The sequence below is a fragment of the Ambystoma mexicanum genome, chromosome 4q, assembly GCF_040938575.1.
Source record: "Ambystoma mexicanum isolate Mex_15411 chromosome 4q, UKY_AmexF1_1, whole genome shotgun sequence".
NCBI lineage: Eukaryota > Metazoa > Chordata > Amphibia > Caudata > Ambystomatidae > Ambystoma > Ambystoma mexicanum.
The window spans coordinates 210983295-210998894 of record NC_090928.1 but is presented as its reverse complement, the minus strand read 5'-3'; the positions used below and the strand labels follow the sequence as shown (position 1 = coordinate 210998894).

Here is a 15600-nt window from a genome sequence, read left to right as displayed (position 1 = left end):
ACGGCGAGACAAGGCGTCAGCGATCAGGTTCTGTGATCCAGGGACATGGGTAATGTGGAACTGATACTGGGCAAAAAAGTAGGCCCAACGTGCCTGACGACTGATCCTGCACTCCAGTGACTGTAGAATCTGAAGGTTTCGATCATTACGGACTTGGACATGATGTCTGGCTCCCAGAAGTAGGTGTCGCCATTCAGTGAAGGCTTGGCGAATGGCTAAGAGTTCCTTTTCCAGGACGGAGTAGTGTGTTTCATTTGGAGTTAAGGTTCTTGAAAGATAAGCAACGGGGTGTTCCAAATCGCCCTCCATTTTCTGCTTCAACACTGCTCCTATAGTGTAATTAGAGGCATCCGTTTCCACTAAAAAGGGTCGACTTGTATCGGGTTGAGCCAAAATGGGAGCTTGTGTGAACTCGGTCTTCAAACGCTGGAATGCAGTTTCTTGTAATGTTGACCAGACAAATGGGGTATCCTTCTTTAGCAGAGCCACTATAGGTTGTACAATCTCGGAAAAGGTGGCTATGAACTTTCGGTAGAAATTGGCTAGTCCTAGGAAGGATTGGATTTGTTTCACGGACGTGGGAGTAGGCCAGGCGAGAATGGCCTTTACTTTTGAAGGGTCCATGCCAATCCCCTCTGGACTAAGGATAAATCCCAGATAGTGCACAGAGGTAACGTGAAACAAACATTTTTCAGGCTTAACTAAGAGGTGATGTTCCCGGAGTCTTCGTAGAACTGCCTTAACATGTCCTTCATGCTTCACAGGGTCCTTGGAATAAATCAATATGTCGTCCAGATAGACAATGACAAAGAGAAACAACATATCAGAGAACACCCTATCCATAAAACGTTGGAATACTGCTGGGGCATTGGCTAGTCCAAAGGGCATGACCAGGTACTCGTAGTGGCCAAAGGGTGTTCTAAAGGCGGCCTTCCACTCGTCTCCTTCCCGGATACGGATCAAATGGTAGGCACCAATTTGGTGCAGATCCAATTTGGTGAATATTACTGCACCCCTCACTGCCTCCAGGATATCCGATATCAAGGGTAGTAGGTATCGGTCCTTAAGACTGCATTGATTTAGGCCACGATAATCGAGGCAAGGTCTAAGTTCCTGGGTGTCTTTCAGGAACAAAGAACAAAGATGCACCTGCTGGTGACTTTGAAGGTCTTATGGTACCGTTTTCAAGGTTTGTATCCAGATATTCTTTGAGGGCCTTTTTCTCAGGTTCGGAAAGGATAAACATCCTACCGAAAGGGATCACTGCCGAGGGTTCCGTTTCAATTGCGCAGTCTTCGGGTCTGTGTCGAGGTAAAGCCTGGACTATGGCAGTGGAAAAGACATCGGCAAATCCTTGGAAGGCCTCCGGGACCTGTACTATATTGGAAACCATGAATTGGGTTTCTTGCTACTTAGGTGGTACCTCAGGGGGTGTTAAAGGAAGTTCCAGGGATGGACAATGAGACATACAAAACTCCGAGCCTAGGAATAATGATCCTGCTGTCCAGTTTATATACGGATTGTGTTTTTGTAACCAGGGCATACCCAATACCATGGGGTAGTGGGCGGACTTAATGATATCGAATCTGATTAGCTCTTGATGGTGGTTTATTGAGATCTGGATTTCCTTGCTCTGTAGGCTTATGGGCCCTGAACTGAGGGGTCTTCCATCGATGGCTTCCACAGGCTGCATGGTGCTTCGTGCCTCATATGGGATTTGATGACTGACAACCCATTCCTGATCTATGAAGGTTCCCATAGCTCCACAGTCAACCAAGGCCAGAATGGAGCAGATCTTACTCTTCGAGGGTGAAAGAAATGCCTGGAGAACGACCAGTCTGTTTTGTCCAGGAGAGTTCAAGGATGGAATTGATGTGGAGCAAACATCTCTCTCCCGAATCTGTGCTCCATTTAAGATAGGGAGCTGGTGTTTCCCGAACGCCAAGGAGGTGCCAGAGGACATTCCCTGACCAAATGTTTGTCTGAAGCACAATACATACACAAACCCGTATTGATCCTTCTCAACCTTTCTTGAGGTGATATGGGTCCACGAAAGGCTCCAATTTGCATGGGTTCAGGTTCTGGCGCTGGACTTGGGTTTGCGTCCGTTCTGGCTGTGCTCTCAAAGGACGTCTTGGGTGGGTTTCCCTTCAATTTCTTTCTTTCAGCCTTCCTTTCCTGGATGCGAAAGTCTATTTGCAAAGCCAGGTCCATTAGTGCTTGGAATGAATTTGGTCGGGCCACCCTGGCCAGTTCATCCTTGACCTCATCGTTCAGGCCTCTCCTGAACAGGGTAAAACTAGCCTCAGAGGACCAGTCTGCTTCCTTAGTCAATTGTTTAAATCTGATCACATAAGTGAGCATATCTTGGGAGCCCTGTTGAAAGTCCAGCAAGCGTTCTTGGGCAGTATAGACCTGCTCTGGACGGTCAAACATGCCTTTAAGGGCCTGTATGAACCCATCATAGTCGTCTAGGAGGGCATCGCCTGAGTTAACAAGGGGTGTTGCCCAAGTTAAGGCGTTGCCGGAAAGGTGGGATATGATGAAACCCACCTTAGCCCTAGGAGTCGAGAAATAATAGGGCTTAAAGGTAAAGTGGACCAGGCATGAATCCAGGAATCCGCGAAGTGTTTTTGCCGAACCATCATACTTGTCAACAATACCGCCCAACAGGGCACCCTGCTTTGTAGCAGAATCCCGGGATAAGACCAATTGTTTGAGCGCTGCGTTTTCCGCCTTAAGATTTTGGACCTCGGTTGATAATTCTTGCATGTGGCGCATTAAGTCCTGAACGGCGGCTTCCATCTCGTTTTTAGGTTCGATCGGGTGGCGTCTCAAACTGTCAAGGAGTTCCCCCCTTCTCACCTGTGTCCGGTGTTTGCCGGTGTCTACGATCGCTGCCTTCTTGCGAACGCTCCTGGTCTTGAACAGCACTGCTCAAGTCTCGTCTGGTTCCAGGTTGCGTTTAGTTCCGGGAGTGCGGAGTCCAGGAATCCGGGAGTCTGGGAAAAGCTAGTAATGCTTGGGATCAGGAAGGGAGAAAGGGTCAGGAGCGGGTAATAGCACTGGGACAAAGGAAACAATACCGCGAGCTACGAACACACGTCTGAGGCTACTCTGCAATAGCATTGAGACGCGCGGAGCCGCGGAAGGCGTGGTCTATAAATAGATCACGCCGCGTTCAGCGCATGGAGCGAGCAAGGGCTTCAGCTCTGGACGGCCATGTTGGAAGTAGTACGGAATGTAAGCCCCGTTGAGACAAGGACCAGGAATCCAAAAGGGGCGTGATCTGAAGTTCATGACAGTTGATCTACAAAACACGAGGGCCATCTAGGGGTAACCATGACAAAAAGGAGAGTTTTGGCAACATACTGGTAGCAAGCAATGGGCAAAAAGTTGGATACAGATCTACAGAATTGATACTTGTCACACATGAGAAACACGTCTGACAAGCAAAATACATCTAGAATCAAACAATCACCACAACATAGTGTAGAATCCCCAAGCCAGATATGAAAGAAATTAGGCTTGGGTTTCATTAGCCCACTCGACCAAATGCCCAAGGAAGACATGCGTGGGATTAGTAATAGCATATTTTCTATGTAAATGCGTAGGACTACATTTCGATAGCGAAATAACACCAAATTCACCATAAACATACCTGAGAGGTATATCCCTGGGGTCAGTGGTGGTCAAAAGTGTGCATCTAATCACAAATTAAAATTCAGCGGTTCCATGAAAGAAATATAAACCACACCTGAGGTGTGATCAATGACGCTAAGCAAAGCGAGCAAATCCCTTTACAAAATGCAGCCTACAGTTAGCAGCACGTATGCAAAGAGCAGAACATAAGCTGCTAGCACTGGCAGTGCCTTGTTTAATAGATGTATAGTAGGAGTGTTTCTTTTTTCTCTTCTATCCTGACCCTCCATGAGCGCTGTACCAGGCCCATATACATGTCTAATGGGTCGCAATTGCTTGGCATGCATGGACCTGTTGCAGTGATCCTCTATTTACTTTCCGTTACCCTATTATCTTCAAATAAATACATCTGAATCATCCACACACCCTTCTTATTCAGAAGATAAACTCCTGTTTTTTTTAGACATGAAATTCTGATATTTTAACTAAAGCATCCCGAGACCACACATTGTCCGTCAATCGCGTGCACTACATATCCTGGGAACAAAAGCAGACCTAATACATTTCGCAAAGTGTGCCTCATCTGACGCCTGTCCCCCCCCCCCCAACATATTATTCTGTCTGCTTCCGCTTCAGGCCTTCTGTGACCAACTACCCTCTCAGGCCAGAGAGGCCACTCTGCGCACTTCTTGGCCTGCTACCAGCCCACACTTCTTTCCATCGTCTCCATTTCCACTTCATCTGCGAACTCGTCTTTGGCCTCTGCGAGGGTATTCAAGCGGCCTAAAGGCTAGCTTTCTTCAACCGTGTGCGCACGTGAAATAGCACGTGACGCGTGAGCACTGTGCGGCGCGCTGTTGGACTGGTAGAAAAATGGAGGAGGTCACGGTGCAGGTGGTGTCAGAGGAGGAGGAATCGGAGCAGGAGGTGCAAGGACTGCAGGCGCCACCAAATCAGGAAGTACCGGTACACGGGCAGCAGGCGCCACGGATTCAGGAAGTAATGGTACAAGGGCAGCAGGCACCACGGATTCAGGAAATAACGGTACAAGGGCAGCAGGCGCCACGGATTCAGGAAGTAACGGTACAAGGGCAGCAGGCGCCACTAAATCAGGAAGTATCGATACACGGGCAGCAGGCGCCACGGATACACGAAGTAACGGTACAAGGGCAGCAAACGCCACCAAATCAGGATGTACCGAAACAGCAGGTACATATACAAGGGCAGCAGGCGCTACCAATTCACGAGGTACCGAAAGAGAAGAATTTAAGAAAGGAGAATAAGAAAAATGAGGGCATGAAAGCCAAGCCAGTGAGCCGCATCTTGGAAGTGCCCTGGCGGCGCGGCACTATGTTAGGCCCAGATCCCGAAGAGTTGGAGGCGGAGAAGCAAATGCGGAAAGAGATGGGCTGGTGGCGGATCCCGCCCCTAATGTTCCTGCCGACAGTGGGGAAGGCCACACTGACGGCCTACCGTAGCCGCGGGGGCATCATTCGGGAGAGATGGCGGCTCGTTGCAGCCCGCAAGTTCCTCATCCACCCTTACTCTAATTTCAGGTATTTAGCATGCGAGGCCTGATTATTACTGCTCTATTCTAAAAAGGATTGGGCGGGCAGTTATTACAACTGACATCGGAAGGCAATCGGGTGTTCGCGGTAAAAGAGTGCTGGGTAGAAGTGGTTACAATGTATTAACATAATAGTTCCTAACAAAATAGAATCCACGATTATAGTTGAATTGCGCCAAGCAGTGTTGTCAAACTTGTATAAATACGAGCTGGCTTGTTTACGATTCAAACTGGTTGAAAATCGTACAGGCTTACTTATTTTTGTAATGTTTTTAGGGCGTGTATATATATATATATATATATATATATATATATATATATATATATATATATATATATATGGAGAGGAGAGAAAAGAAAAAAGGGAGAATGCACTTTAAGAGCAAGACAACCTATGTTGATATGTTTTATATTATGTACGTCCCTTTAATTGGAAGGCTTGGACTTAAGTGGGTGTGGGTGGGCTTTATAGAAGCGGTTGAAAATAGATGCATCTAGTAATGTGGAAAGATCTGAGGGTGTGTGGCATATGTATCCAGCGGAAATACTTAAAATGATCGGATATGAGGGGACTCATGGTTGTATGAATGTGGCAGGAAACCAGTCAGATTAATGGTTGGGAAAACGAACTGGCAAGCTTTTATGATTCCATAGTCTTGCAAGAGAATGGACAGCATCTTGCTCCATACATGCCAACATTCAGATGCCCCTGGGAGGGAGATTTCCAGAAGGAAATCGGGAGATGCATATTTTCCCATAGGAATGCATTGGGGCTACAGTTATTTTAGGCGGGAGACCGTGAAAAATAGCAATATTTTTCACATAAAAATCGGGAGTCTCCCGCCTAAATCGGGAGGGTTGGCATGTATGTTGCTCAGATCCCACACACCCAACACGTGCCACACCAATATCAGCTTTCTTTATACCCTGCCAAACGCTCCACTCCACTAACTCTACAGCCTTCCAGTACATCAATTCTGCCTCCCGGAGACAATCATGTAACACGTGAAGTACTAGTTCCGGTTCAGAATAGTCAATCACATCGACTTCCGGTTTCATCCTGAGGCAAAGGGAGTAAGGTCCACTGTCACTTTACGCACATCTGCTTTGAAATGAAGTCCCATAGTTGGGGGCCGTATAGAAACGACACCTTTGAAACATGGTGGCTGGGTGTTCTTCACCCTCTGCCCTTAAGCGTCCAAAAAGTGTCAAGCTTAGCACCCTGCTCCCAGCATGCTCCACTAACGAGTTTATTCGAGAATTGTCAAAAGCCAAACTCTGCTAGGATTTAAAGGGGAAGTTCTCTCAGGAATGTTATTGGCCCAATGGATAGTGCATGTATTCTTGAGCATATATATCGATCGAGAATATTTTTTCCAATCTTACCTTTTGGTTTTCTGATTTACACATGCAAAACTCACGGGTCGGAAACTGCATTCTTCTCATAACTTTATCTGTTGATCCATCGCCCTAAGTTCAAGTGCCTTCTCGGCAATAAATCAGATTGCTCGCTCCCCAAGGTGACATCGACATGTGAAACCAATATGCTCCACCTCTTCTAATGACGTTGGTGCAAAGCGTAGTCAAATGTACCCTGTCATCAACAATGTCGTCATGTTACCTAACGCAAAACTCAGAAGATCAACACGCAAACACATATACACAGTAAAAGTGTACTTTTTTTTGCATTACATGTTTCAATAAATACTCATAGTTAGGAATTTACCAAGTCGTTATATTTCTTAATTCAACAGGGAAAAAAGTGCAATACATTCAACAAAACATTAAAACTTTTTGCACACACAATCAGTGGAAGAACACAATATTTCTAACAATGCATAGTTCAAATTTGTAGGTCAACTCTCAGATTCCATACAATCTTTGATTCCATTCATCGATGACCAGTAATTTTATTGTGAAAGTCAAAGTTCAGTGGAGTAAATATAATTTGACTGTGTTCCATCATCTATTTTCTATCAGAGGACATAGCATTCTGTTTATGTGAAAAAACCTTTTTTACACATGAACAACCAAAACGTTGTAATCTTCATGTCTTCAAACTATAAAAGCTTGCATGTTGGTGCGGATGGTGGGGACTGCAAATGGTCAAACTGGGGGCTACAAGATCGTCCTGTATGCACTTTTAAAATATACTTTAAAAGTACATGTTTGTTTCATGATAAAAGCCAAGTAGCCTCTGCCTTTTCCTCTGCATTGTCAAAGGTCAGACCCACAATTACAAGCAACCACTCAAGTAATCATCCTTGTCATGTCAGCCCTTGTCCTGTCTTCAATATAGTTTGTAATGTGATGGTGTAGAGTCTCTTATTCATTTTCTGTCTTATGCCACAGCACCATATTCCAGAGCATTGTACTAGCCCCCAGGCCAAACGTTTAAATTGTTCATTGTGTATGTGGTATAAGATTGATATGTGTATATATTACACGGCCACGGTAGTGGCCGTGTAGTGATGGTTAGGTTGCTGTTTCCATAGGAAGAACACTTTTTGGGTGGCTTATAACTTTGCTCCCCCTGGACGAATGCTCACCAAACTTTGCAAAAAAAGTATATGGGCCACTCTGAATTTGTTTTGCAAAGTTTAGAGATGTTTGGTCTAGTGGGGAAAAAGTTATAAGGGGGGTCCTAAAACGCCTTTTTTTCCCATAGACTGAATGGGGGAAAAGCTTTGCGCACGGCTACAGTTCAAACCGCTGGACAGATTTTCACGAAATCTGCGGCAGGTACAGGGGCTTGGTCCAGAAAGCGTGCTTTTGTAAATTTGGTGACCTTCCGTGCAGTACTTTTCTTTAAAATTATCAAAAAGTAGGTCTGAAAAAATGAGTGATATCTATGTTCGTTTCACGATCACACTTCCCTGTTCGGTCCACGGACAAGATACCGATTGGCTAAGGGGCTGGCGTCATGACCGCGGACACGCAACGAGTCTGCCTATTGGCTGCTGCAAGACGTGTTCTGCGTCAGATTGTTTGGATGCGCCCGAAATCTTGGATCCGCCGAAAGCGGAGCAACAATCAGCATACATATGCTCTATTTGTAAAACTGTTTTGCTGTGTCACAGACCGTTGGGAAAGGTTCAGACAGTAAGAAATGGGTGATCAATGCATTTGTTCTGGGGGTCGGTCTTCATGATGTACTTTCCGTGGACAGCTTGTACGCACAGAAAATGAGCGGTGTAATAACAATAGCAGTTCAGTCCATGCAGTGGACAGGAAACTTCTAACTGTTGAAAGCACACGCGTGGTGGTAGCCAACATTGAAATTGACAACACGCCGTGATTGCATTACTTTTCCCGATGGCTATTACTATATTCATTAGTATGCCGCCATAGGTGTCTCATGCTACTTTGTTTTGCTAACAGGGCCTAGAGTCTTGATGCATGGCCGTCGGCCGAAGGCCTTACTTCCAAGACTGTAGGCCCTGGCCACAACCACCGCAGCAGGTCACACCCATGGATACACCCGTAGTATTGCGTTTCGATTGGCAAGTTGTGGGGAGTGCGTGCACCCAAGAACAAAGTTATAAGTACTAGACGTGGAAGCCACTGCACACCCATCCCATGTAAGATCTATGGACATACAGCTAGGAGTGAAGCCTCTGGCCAGAAGCACTGAAGGATACCACACCTACAGAAAACCCCCCACTACAACACATCACTGCAGTGGTGGTGGGAAGACTCTGTAGTCTTGGGTGCATGGCCAAAGGCCATGCGCCCAATAACACGCTTATATCTTCTTCATGATGTATTTTCTATGGCCTCCTTGTACGCATAGAAAATGAGGGGTCCAATAAGGGCAGTATTTCAGTCCGTGCAGTGCACGGGGAACTTGTAAGAGTTGTAAGGACACGTGCAGTGTTAGGGAACATTGAAACTGACACCATGCCGTAATTGCAATACTTTTTCCTATGGTTATTGTATTCATCAGTACGCCGCCATGGGTGGCACATGCTACGGTGGTTGTGGCCAGGGCCTAGAGTCTTGGATGCATAGCCGTCGGCCAAAGGCCTTACTTCCAAAACTCTAGGCCCTGGCCACCAATACTTTAGCATGTCACACCCATGGATACCCCCTTACTAATGCGTATCGATTGCCTGGTTGTGGGGAGTGTGTGTACTCTTGGGTGCAAGGCTGAAGGCCATGCCCCCAACAACAAAGCTATAAACTCTTCACATGGGTTTCATGTAGTGCGGTGGTTGTTGATAAGATGTGTACTTTTGGGTGTATGGTTGCAGGCTGTATGCCATACACCCAAGCATGCACCCAACAGGAAACTTGTAAGCACTGGAGTTATAAGACACTCCACAACCATATATTGAAATGTATGGCCATACACCTAAAATATTAGGCCCTGTGCACAAACGTGCAGCATTTCAGAGCTACATAGTCACCCCTAGTATTGAACATCAGTCAGCTGGCTGTGGGGAGAGTCTGCAGTGATGAGTGCCCCCAAAAGTACATTTGTTCGTAGTGTACACATATGCCACAATGGATGTCATATGGTGTGGTAGTAGTGGCCAGGATGCAGAGTATTTGAACAAAGTAGTAAGCACTGCAGTTGTAAGTAACTATGCATTTTAAATACTGTATACCCATACATTCATAATGCTATGGCCTCAAACTCACCTCCGTAGCCTGTGGCTACAAACTACTGCACCATATCACAGCTATTGGTACACTTGTACTATGCAACATCATTAAGATGGTTGTGAGGAGGGCGTAGGATTTTGGGAGCATGGCCTTTTGCCATGCTCCCAAAACCAAGTTTGTACATAGTAAAATGACAAGGCACAATGGTTCTGATATGCTGTGGTGTTTCTAGCCAGGACCCAGACTCTTGACTGCATGCCCAAAAGCCATGCACCCAAGGCTAAAGTCATAAGCAGTGGAGTTACAAGTGAATATGGGTGTGGTGTAATGCGCTAGTTGTGTGGACGCCCCAATGTCTTGCCTGCATGGCTGCAGACGATGGTCCGAAAAGTAAATTTATAAGGAGCTAATTTACAAGGACTATGGTTTTGATATGCAGCAATGGTTGTGGCTAGGACCTATACTCCTTGTACCTTGGTCGTAAGGCGTAGATGGTAGGTTACACACCGCAGATGCAAGGGCCAGCCTACAGGTACTGCAGCATATTAGTGCCACAGATTAGACGTGTAGATTTCTCATGTGTAGAAAATGACTGCCAATATATTTACTCCTTACTTTGTTCAGAATCCACATAGAATTTGTAAATGGTTATCGTACTTGGCGGAAGTATCCCTTTTTCCATTTCTGTGATAAAAGAAACCGGTATGTTAGTCTTTGCATTTTTTGAAAATGTACTACTTTGCTTAATAGACAGTTTACTTTCTTTTTCTTTACCCTCCTATTTAGTTTACAAACCAGTGTACTGTGCGCTGCGCTCAGTTTCTGTGTTTGCTTTTCTAATCCTTGGGTCTTGGGGAAAAAAAATCCTTGTCGGATTAAAAAAAACCTTCATTTACCATGGTACTAACTACGTCCTTGTTTCCATTGAGTGTTTCCTTCATCTTTCTGATTAATGTTATGTTTGTTGCCTTGCTGATGATTTTTGCCAACAGTTAGATACCTGTAGGCGTATTCTAACTGCATTTGTTCCCAACTATCTGTGATATTAATTTATTTGTGTCATTCTTACATCCTCTTGGGTAGTTAGATACCTGTTGGCGTATTGTAACTGTTTGTAGTCTTTAACATAATTATTTTTTGAAAATCTTGAAATACACATTATTTCGTAAATTTTGGCTTTAAGAACATTAAATACGCATTTGTAAGATTAGCTGGCAATCTCTGCTTTAGAGTAATGGTGCTATCATTACATTCGAACCATCCACAATTCTTTTTAATGCATGCAGTGTAGTGACCTGCATTGGTTGTAGCTCCTGCATGGTAGATTATACCTTATGTTGTAAAGGTTCTCTTTCCAAGTGACACTTGACCGTGTTTGAATCCAGTCAGTTTGCAGTTGTTTTTGGTGCCATCTGCATTATAACGTAGAAGCATAAGTATTATATAGGCACTATGTGATTGTATTAGTAAGGTGGAGCGATTGTCTGAATTGCAAATAGTACATAATCTGCCATGGTTTGCATTTTGTACAAGTTGCTGAAATGGAATGCTCTCACAATTTGGTATGGAAAAATACACAAATCGCTCATTTGGGATTTCTTCCTGTATCACTTTGCTACAGAGAGTGCATGTATGCTTCCACATGTACAAAATCTGGAAGATTTCATTTACAGGTATGATTTTGTTTTCCAATACTAATAGTATGTACATTTGAAATTCTTGTGGATCTTCTTGTGAGTTCATAGTGAATCTCACCATTCCAGCACAGTCGTCAAATTGTTGCCTTACTCCATGAACACTGTATGTGTTCTCAGGATTGCTTGTTGCATTTCTATGCAGCACTAACATTTGCAAACACAATTGGTCTGTACTGTGCAGGTAAATATTGTTAACAATTGGTGGCAATTGAAATAGAATATTCATTGCTACATTTGCATAGCAACTTACCCCACTTTCATTTGCAAATTTGAATGGTCCAGCAAGTTCTGTATATGGGTGCGTTTTTCGGAATTTCTGTTGCTTCTTTGCCAACGTCCCTGGTTTGCATTCCCTAATAGGTTCTTCTGTGTTTGCGGTAATTGATGAAACTTTAGCTTCTTTTCTTTTCTTTCCGGAATTTGCTGTTGGATTCTGTTGTATTTCTGTTTCCTTTTAGTTTTCTTTTACCACGTTTTACTTTATCTGGAACAGGGTATTGTTTCAGATGAGGGGTGTACAGTGAATGCAATCAGCTTTTGACTTTACTTGCATCAAAGTTCATTAGCAACAGAACATCAAGTGTACGTAAGCGTGAAAATGCTACGTAGCTCATGCCTTCCTTAAAGACTGTGTTTCCTATATCTATCAATGCTTTGTCTAGGGTAAGACCTTGGGTTTTATGAATGTTAACTGCATATGCAAGAGTTGGAGAAAATTGCTCTGTACGTACATACATGTCTTTGAAGAGAAGGAATCGAGCAATTGAGCGCCCTATCCTTTTCACTTCTGAAACGTTATCAAAGCGAATATTGACAAACTGAATGTTGCTATCACGTGGGTATGATTGAAAGCAAACAACTGTGCCCAGTGCTCCATTAACTAGCCCTTGCTCTATGTCAAGGTTACGTTTAAGCATTACTCTACAATTTAAGGATAATTTCAATATTTTTTCCAACCCAGCTGTGTTGGATATTGAATTTTCTAAACTATTCAGTCTTGTTGTGGCTTGCTCACACATGGGTACTGTCATACCATGTACGTCTAGTTTGTCTGTGGCGCTAATTTCTAGTATTGGTTGCATTTCTTTATTTAACATTGTTTCATTGAATTTGAAACGGCTTGCAAGAGTTGGCATTAAGGCCATACAATTGACATTTTTGTGCGCTATTTGTTCCATAACATCAGTTGCACATGCATTGTCGCCATAAAGTGCATGTATGTGCCGGTTTTTCAATTCTAATTGTGCTTCTTGCGATAATACACCAACTCTAATACTTTTTAAGATGTTGGCATAAGTGAGATCTGCAGATTGCTGCATGTTCTCAGTTAATTCTCTATATTGGAAATGTTGCCAAAGGTTTACATTACCTATGCTACCAACAGTTTTCCGGCAGAGTTTGTGGCCTAAGGTTTTAAAAATCAGTTCACCTTTTACTGGTGTCAATTGTAGAAGATCTCCGAAAACGATAATGTGTTTCCCAGCAAAGAGGTCTTTGTTGTTACTTTTAAGTACTTCTTGCAATCTGAGATGAATCAAAGCCAACATTAGGTTGGAGACCATGCTCACTTCATCTATTAGTAGCATTTTCATTTGTTTCAATACTCTGCGTAATTCCATTGCAGCTTCTGCAGAAAGTTTGTAGTAGTCTAATTTATTTTGATGCTCTACTGAAGCAGTAGTAATCGGTGTAAAGTGGCACCGCCTAGGTTGTAGGCAGCTAAATCTGTGGGGGCCGTTACAACAGCTGACCGTTTGTTTGTCAATTGTTGAAGGAACTTGCTGATGATTAAGAATGTTTTCCCTGATCCAGCTCACCACTGATGTACAGCAGTATAGCTTTGTAATTTTGGCAGGTACATTCTTTATTTTCGTGTTGTGCACCATGTACAATTTGTTTTGTTACGTCTTCAAAAATGGTGCACTGATCGTTAAGTTTTGCTTGTTGTACAGTTAACTCTTCTGTATCTTCTTGATACTGATACATGGTGTTTTCTACTTCTGCCATAGCTACTTCAGCCTCATTTGCTATAAGTGGTTGTCCTGGTGGTTCTTGACTTCCGGTTACAGAAGGTTAACTACTGTCGGAAGAGTCCTTATCTAGTTGGGCCTGAAGTTCTTCTTCCTGTTGCTGCTCATTGTGTAACATTGTTTTTTACTGCGTAGTTCACATCGGTGATAGCGCTTTCATTTGCTTTGAAAGCATCTTCATAGCAGTCATAGTTATCTAGTATGTCTTCCTCTTTTCTCCATGTTTTGAAAAGTTGTAACAGAGACATGTAATATAGTTCTTTCTGTTGAGGAGTTTTAATGACAATTTTACATGATTAATTAAGCTTCGTTTGGTAAGTTTCACTAAGCTCACTTCACAATCGGTCACTCTATATCTACGTTCGCTTTCATCGGGTTTTACATTATTTTTGTATGGAAAGTTTTGAGCTATGTGGTATAGACACATGCTTTCTAGAGTGCTACTCGTGTTCAGATAGTATGTGTCCAGTAAATAGTTTTTTAGAATGTCTTGGCTGTTGGGATCATGTCTGGCAATTGTTTATATGTCCTCAAATGATTTTAGCACTATTTTTCTAGATTTTGCAGGACCAAGACTGAGCCATACTATGTTGTCTGATTTTCCATACAAAGCAGTACCGGTTAAACGATCTGCTGCTTCATATGCGCCACATTCTCTATGAGAGAGCATTTTTATGCCTAGGCTGTACAATTTCTGTGATAATGTTTTGGCTGATGCTAGGTCATCCCAGAGGTCTTGAAGCTCTGTTTTTTCTGCTTTTGTTAAGTAGGCTGTAACATATCGTGCAACAGCAGTTGAATTGTCTGCAATGTACTGCACATCTATGTTTGCATTCCATAAGAGGGCAATGATTGCATTGTAATCATTGATATATTTTGATTCTTCCCTTCTTTTTATGTAATACGTGTTTTTAGGTGATTTACCTTTAACACTATGTCGAACTGAAGATATGAATTTGTTTACTTCACCTGTTTCTGTAACTGGTCTAGGGAAACCAAAGCGGCATTTGGTGTAGTATTTACCTTGTTTTTTGTATTTGTAGCGACAATATTTGCCACTTTTGTGTCTTTGAAATTGTAAATGTGTCTGTTGAGTAGGGATTTCACAAGTGACATATTTTTGGATAAACTGTAAAACAGTGCTGTCACTGTCGTGACCAAATTTCTGTGCACCTTTGATCCATAACAGCATGGGAATATGTGGTGCTCCTCTCGCTTGATATTCTTTTCTCCAAAAGAAGTGCTGCACTTCTCCAAGGGGAGGAACAGTTTTATTACAAATAAAGTGTAGCATGGCAATGAAACTATGATGGAAATATCTTGACACATTAACTGGATCTAGAGAGCAAAGTTCTCCAGGTGTTAATATATCTATGTTTTTGTTGCTGTTTGCTCTGCGTAGGAACTCGTGTAAATCTTCCCATGCATATTCGGCACAACTTAGCGTAACAAACCAAGTTGGTGGTCCAAGGTTTCTGAACATCCAACGCACGTCTCCGTGCCGTCTAAACTAGTATTCCTTTGTACCACGCATGTTTGCAAACAAATTTGTTATACTTGATTGTAAAACCTCATTGTTTCCTGTACTTTTTGTATTAACTGCGTAGCTGACATATTTTCAAAGTGGGTACCAGATTTAAGAATGTGTGCAACTCCGTAACATGGTGTTGCTAATTCACTTTCATAGAGTAGGTGGAATATGTATTCCACATTTTGTCTAAATCTGGGATCTTGCAAATACATTCGTAATGAACGGTATTCTGATGCCCCAATCTGAGTGGGTCTATCATCGTATCTTCCACCTTTGCCAGTAGGAAATAGCAGTGGAAAAGCACGTGCTTCTATACTTTTTTCCCATATATTCATTGGTGACCTTTTGGTTTGTCGCATTTGGTAAGTTTCTAGTGCATCATCTATGCTTTCATTGGAATGCAATGGATGAATTGTGTAATGGTCCAAAAGAGTGGATACTGTAGCTGGATCCAGAAGTTTGAATTGTCCAGTTTCTGATGGATCTTGAATTATTTCAGTTCAGTTGTCTTTTAGATATTGCAAT

At 43.2% G+C, this 15600-nt stretch overlaps 1 protein-coding gene across 1 annotated transcript in view; it reads left to right on the top strand.

Moving 5' to 3' along the window:
• The first annotated feature begins 4494 nt into the window (after nucleotides 1-4494).
• Nucleotides 4495-15600, top strand: part of LOC138467595 (potassium/sodium hyperpolarization-activated cyclic nucleotide-gated channel 4-like) — a 2558748-nt gene continuing 2547642 nt past the window's right edge. Inside the window, exon 1 of the mRNA XM_069607736.1 lies at nucleotides 4495-5198. Within this exon, the coding sequence (XP_069463837.1) occupies nucleotides 4516-5198 (683 nt within the window). The 5' untranslated portion in view covers nucleotides 4495-4515. The remainder of the gene's footprint in view (nucleotides 5199-15600) is intronic.